Source organism: Littorina saxatilis, linkage group LG3, assembly GCF_037325665.1.
Source record: "Littorina saxatilis isolate snail1 linkage group LG3, US_GU_Lsax_2.0, whole genome shotgun sequence".
Lineage (NCBI taxonomy): Eukaryota > Metazoa > Mollusca > Gastropoda > Littorinimorpha > Littorinidae > Littorina > Littorina saxatilis.
The window spans coordinates 74,669,208-74,675,207 of record NC_090247.1 but is presented as its reverse complement, the minus strand read 5'-3'; the positions used below and the strand labels follow the sequence as shown (position 1 = coordinate 74,675,207).

General features: G+C 39.8%; 1 protein-coding gene across 1 annotated transcript; it reads left to right on the top strand.

Moving 5' to 3' along the window:
- Nucleotides 1-832: 832 nt before the first annotated feature.
- On the top strand, nucleotides 833-5,101 carry LOC138963243 (four-domain proteases inhibitor-like). The gene is made up of 5 exons (XM_070335304.1): nucleotides 833-925; nucleotides 1,696-1,762; nucleotides 3,051-3,162; nucleotides 4,008-4,154; nucleotides 4,891-5,101. The coding sequence occupies exons 2-5, from the start codon at nucleotides 1,720-1,722 to the stop codon at nucleotides 4,940-4,942; spliced, it is 354 nt and encodes a 117-aa protein (XP_070191405.1). The 5' UTR covers nucleotides 833-925; nucleotides 1,696-1,719; the 3' UTR covers nucleotides 4,943-5,101.
- Nucleotides 5,102-6,000: the final 899 nt, after the last annotated feature.

Sequence of the window (6,000 nt, the reverse complement as noted above, 5' to 3'; positions counted from 1 at the left end):
CTGTCGACGTCGGCCTGAAACACGTCGTGTGAAGCAAGATCAAAACATGCAGTCAATCTGTCGACGTCGGCCTGAAACAAAAATATCAACACTGAAAACACGGGATCAGCCATCCCCGAGACTACATCATTTTAGAAAGGCCGGGTTTGGCTAGCCCAAACCGGAAGACCGAGACGGGTAACGCTCGTCTCCGCGAAGCATATGTACATAGAAACTTATTTGCATTAACCGATTTTCTTTCATTTTGGGCATAACTTTAGAGAAAACATGACATAAATGTTCGGATTCAAGAAATGATAGATAACAAAATGCAGTATTTTTTTTAATTCAGTTTTTAATAGAAACTTCGGAGTTTTTAATAAAGAAATTCATCAAATAATGTTTAAGCTTCCAAGCAGAAATGCAATCCCATATTCTGGACTGAGTCAACATTGTTTGACAACAATTCCAGCGCCGCGTTTACTTTCCTTAAAAACCGGATATGACACCATTAGAGACATTCATACACACACAAAAAACACAAAAAATGGACATATTATCTGCGAATTCACATGTGAAGTTTCATGAAGATCTCCCCCCACACACAACACACACATACGTACACCATCATCATCGTCACGATTCCCAGTCCATGTGAAATAAATATATAAACGTATGTGTTTGTATGTTATGGTTTCATGTAATAAACTCCGTTATCTAATGCCTACTACTGTGATATGTCACCCTCAATATTCGTCACTGGGCATTATATTGAAAAGCAGCTCGTGATGAAACAAAAAGTGCTGAGTTAATCAAAAATACACAGTGAATCCGGATCCAAACTTTATGAGATTTTTGGCCTTTATATTTCGCATCCAACTTGCTGTGCTAACAGTTAAACAACAATTTTTCTTCTCTATCCACAGCTTGCTGCAATTGTTAACAGGTACGACATGCCCGGGTTTGTCACCGACTCCATTTGCTTTGCGTATAATTTCTTTTGTCTAGTTTCTTCATTCTCACATCAGTCGCGCGCGCGCTCTCTCTCTCTCTCTTCTCTCTGTCTGTCTGTCTGTCTGTCTTCCTGTCTGTCTGTCCCTGTCTCTCTCTCTCTCTCTCTCTCTCTCTCTCTCTCTCTCTCTCTCGCGCGCGCGCGCGCGCTTGCCTGCGCGCTGTGTGTGTGTGTGTGTGTGTGTGTGTGTGTGTGTGTGTGTGTGTGTGTAATAGCGCAAAAGCGTATGTGTGTGTGTGTGTGTGTGTCTGTTTTTCTGTCTTTCTGTGTGTTTGTGTGTTTGTGAGTGAGTAAGTGAAGGCACTTGTCTACATTATTTTGGTCTGGTATTTGCAACACTTTCACTCTCTGTTTTAATTTTTTTTTAAATTAAGCTATTACTTCAGCGAGAGAGAAAAAAATGTCAAACGTGTTTGCGAAAGAAGTAGATACTGTGAGGAAAAGAATTTCGCCTTGCATCACCAACAGAATAGATGCGCAGTGTTCGTCCATCTCTTTCTTTATTGACATATCTGCAGACTTATTCATTCACTTGTTCATTCATTCTTTCATTCCTACATTCATTTGCTGGTTGATTGATTACTTGATTGTTTTATTGATTGAATTTCTGATTGCTTTATTGATTGATCGATTAATTTTCTGTTTGCTTAATTGATTTGTTTTCTGATTGATTTATTGATTGAGCGATTGATTGATTGCTTCAGTTTTCCCCCGATAGCATCAGCGCGATGAAGATCCTTCTGGCGACTGTCCTGTCCTTGTGCGCTTTTGGTGAGGTTTTCATTTGTTCATTTTGTTTTTTTTAAAGATACCTTCGTTCCCTTGTGAATCGTAATAGGTATCTGCCTCGGCTATCATTTGGGATAAGAGCGGCATTCTAGATCTTCTACTTCACATCGACACATGCACACAATCTACAACCTGGCTTGATAACGCTTGTTGTAGTTGTAGTTGTAGTTATTACACCCCCGGTATAGGGGTGTGTATAGGATTCGGTCGATGTGTTTGTTTGTTTGTTTGTGTGTTTGTGTGTTTGTGTTCGCATATAGATCTCAAGAATGAACGGACCGATCGTCACCAAACTTGGTGAACAGGTTCTATACATTCCTGAGACGGTCCTTACAAAAATTGGGACCAGTCAAACACACGGTTAGGGAGTTATTGGTGGATTAAGATTCTACAAGGACTTATAGAGGGACATATTAATGGTCAAAGGGAAATAACCTTCTCAGTTGGTGGCAGTGAGAATGGTAAGGACGGGGGTGTTTTTCCTACCTCGGAGGATTTTCTTGTTGTAGTTGTTGTTGTAGTAGTTGTTGTTATTATTCTCATTGTTGTTAACCGTGCAGTGGTGTTCTCAGACTAGAGGACAATAGGCCTGTTTGACCTAGTTGTGAAATTTGTATCGGTCCAAATGTCCAGGCGACACACGAGTTGTACGGTCAGCCCTTTTATGTGTCAAAAACTATCGGACGGTCGACCGACCAAGGGTCATATCGAAAAAGTATGTGTCAATGACCGAAGATCGAGGCCTGAGAACAATGAATTAACTAACACTGAATTGATTTCAAAATGCAAGCTACAAATTTGCAACGTCGGAGTCACTTTCGTGCTATTCAGGCATGTAAACGGTCTAGTTATCCGATTCTGTTCCCACAACTTTGCGATTGATATTTGTGATAACTTGTTTTAGAGGTTGCGATGACAAAGCAATGCCGTTCAATGCAGAGCCTAAGGCCGCCCTTTATCTCCAAGTCCACTTCGCGAAGGCTTCGTCAAGACTTTTTTTTCTAGAAAATTCAGTGCCCAAGCTTTATGCAGCCAGTTCGTGGACTTCACGAAGCCGACTTCGCCCAATTAATGAGAGGCTTTACTACAAACGAAAAGACCATGCAGTCCTCAGTCGGCGAAATGAAACTAGAGGCTTTACTACAAACAAAAAGACCATGCAGTCCTCAGTCGGCGAAATGAAACTATCTTCGACTGCAGCGATAAATCCATAAAGGTCTTTGTATAGAACCATCAGTGAGTTTTGTGGTATACCTGTATTAATTTTCAGCTCTGGGAGACGAGTGCCCAGGTGTACCTTGTACCCGGGAGTACAGACCCACCTGTGCCACCTTCACCCGTACCTTCTCCAATCCCTGCTTGGCTCAGGCTGAAAAGTGCAAGTAAGACCAATTTGATCCACGACACACCCCTACTTCAGACTCAAGTACTTTGTTGTTCTTAATGATGAAGTGCAGGTCACAGCATTTCTGAAGCAACGATTTGTCTTTCGGTCGCAGATTACAATGTATGTACATGTATGTATGTATGTATGTATGTATGTATGTATGTATGTATGTATGTATGTATGTATGTATGTATGTATGTATGTATGTGTGTGTGTGTGTGTGTGTGTGTGTGTGTGTGTGTGTGTGTGTGTATGTATGTATGTATGTATGTATGTATGTATGCATATGTATGTATGTATGTATGTATGTATGTATGTATGCATATGTATGTATGTATGTATGTATGTATGTATGTATGTATGTATGTATGTATGTATGTATGTATGTATGTATGTATGTATGTAAGTATGTATGTATGTATGTATGTATGTATGTATGTATGCATATGTATGTATGTATGTATGTATGTATGTATGTATGTATGTATGTATGTATGTATGTATGTAAGTATGTATGTATGTATGTATGTATGTATGTATGTATGTATGCATATGTATGTATGTATGTATGTATGTATTTATGCATGCACTTATTGGCTCAACTAGTCAGACACATTCTTTTACATCCGTGTTTTAAAGGGTGCAACTCCGGGCTTCCGTGTTACTCTTCCGAAAACGTCTTAGCATGCTCAGGCCTATTAGTTTGTTTGTACTTATTGGCTAAAATAGTCAGTCACATTATTTTGCCTCAGTGTCAAGACGCAACTCTTTCGCACCACTCTTTCGAAAATGTATTAAATGCTTTTATAAGTACTTATTAACCCAAACTGCATCTTGCAGAATGGGCAAGATGGGTTACTACCTGAAGTCGACGAGCAGCGGGAAATGTCTGTGTTCGCCGTTCTGCACCTTAGAATACGCACCTGTGTGTGGTTCTGACGGCGTTACCTATAGCAACGAGTGTAACCTGGACGGAAGTATTTGCGAGTGAGTTGTTTTTTTTACACACAAAACGATTTTTATTTTTATTTTTTTGTTTTGTTTTGTTTCCGTTTTAATCAAATAAACACAGTCAATGTCCTGAGGAGTAAATACGAGACGCGTATTCATGTGTTTACTTGTTTGTTTATTTATGTATTTATGTATTTATTCTGGTACATAGTTATCTAATAATCTCATTTATCTATTTATTTATGTCACAAGCCTATAAGTTTAATAATGAACTTCTGTTTCTGTATACATGCGTGTGTGTGTTCATGCGTGTGTGTGTTTATCTGTGCGTGTGTGTGTGTACGTGTGTGTGTGTGTGTTTGTTTGTGTGTACGTGTGTGTGTGTGTGTTTGTGTGTCCTTGGGGGGATGCGTGTGTGTGTGTGTTTGTGTGTGTGTGTGTTTGTGTGTACGTGTGTGTGTGTGCGTGTGTGTGTTTGTGTGTGTGTGTGGGTGTGTGTGTGTGTGTGTTTGTGTGTGTGTGTGTGTGGGGGGGTGCGTGTGTGCAGGAGCGTGTGTTCATTACAAATAAGCTGCTACGTTTATCAACTTGACAATACAACAAGAAGAAGGCACAATACTGCTATCTCTAAAAAGTGATTCTTGAGAATTCAAGGCTCTGAAACCATAGCGGGTCCAAATCAACTCCTGTTGAACAATAGAAAAATGTGTTAACATGGAAGGGTCTCCGTAGCATACTGCAGATTGATATTTTTTCTACTTTTTTGTTTCAGTGGAAAACGTGTCGGTAAAGTCGCAGACGGGGAATGTGCGCTGGATGACTGAGCGTGAGATCTCCAGAGAAATGACAAAATGACACCATGGTATATGACAGGGATATTCTAATTAATTTCCGCTTCATTTTTGTCTGCTCCTCTGACGGCTGTTGACAGTGAAAACGAGGCGTAGTTAACAAAAATAAATTCAACTACTGTGCGTGCTTTCCATGGGTGTTGTTGTTATTTATCCGTTGCGTTCGTTCGCTCTCTCTCTCTCTCTCTCTCTCTCTCTCTCTCTCTCTCTCTCTCTCTCTCTCTCTCTCTCTCTCTAACAATATCGGGAGAGATTTGAGTTACAAAAAGAAAACACCCATAACAGAAAGCACACCTGGTGCCCAACAAAGCAGCTTGTATCTGAAATACTTAACCGAACAAAGTTGTATTTACGTAAATATTGGAAGATGTTGGATTATTCTTGCTCGGATACATCGAAGTCGATCACTGGTCGACCATAAGAGATTCAGGTTTTTGTTCTATAACAAAGACTACGAGATCAGAACCGAAAACAAGGAGCGTAAAGCGATACCAACACATCAAGTCAACCTGTCGGCCTAAACATCAAAACTGAACTTTAAAAAAGTGTTCATTGAGACTGAGTCTTCCTGATCAAAACCCGTCGACCGAGACTGCGTTGCCTCGGTAACATGCACACAGGGGATCTAATTTGTATAAAACTGATTTTCGTTTTTTTTTTTAATCTTATTATCAGTTCAAACACAACATTAGAATATAATGGGACCATTCTTGTGACTGTTATTGCAATTTCGATTTTTAGCAAACTTTTGATCAACAAATCAACTAAACAATTTCTAAGCTTTCAGTGCAATCCAAAAGTCCGGGCCAACAATTTTTATTAATCGGATGGGACAGTGAGGTCCCCACAGTGCCGCCTTTTTACTTTTTTTAAAGCCGGATATAACGTTATCAAAGGAATTTATCGGAGAGAAAAACACTGAATAGAAACTGTCTGTGGATACTATCTGAAAGAATGCAAAGTTTCATGAAATTATGTCCAGTAGCTTTTTTGGAATCGCTCCACACACACACACACACAAACCTAGAGCT

What these genes read in the sequence shown, in the direction of transcription:
- LOC138963243 (XM_070335304.1), top strand. Translation starts at nt 1,720, where the DNA reads ATGAAGATCCTTCTGGCGACTGTCCTGTCCTTGTGCGCTTTTG. An exon ending in CCTGTCCTTGTGCGCTTTTG is followed by an intron (nt 1,763 to 3,050) that starts GTGAGGTTTTCA and finishes ATTAATTTTCAG; the next exon opens with CTCTGGGAGACGAGTGCCCA. An exon ending in GCTCAGGCTGAAAAGTGCAA is followed by an intron (nt 3,163 to 4,007) that starts GTAAGACCAATT and finishes TGCATCTTGCAG; the next exon opens with AATGGGCAAGATGGGTTACT.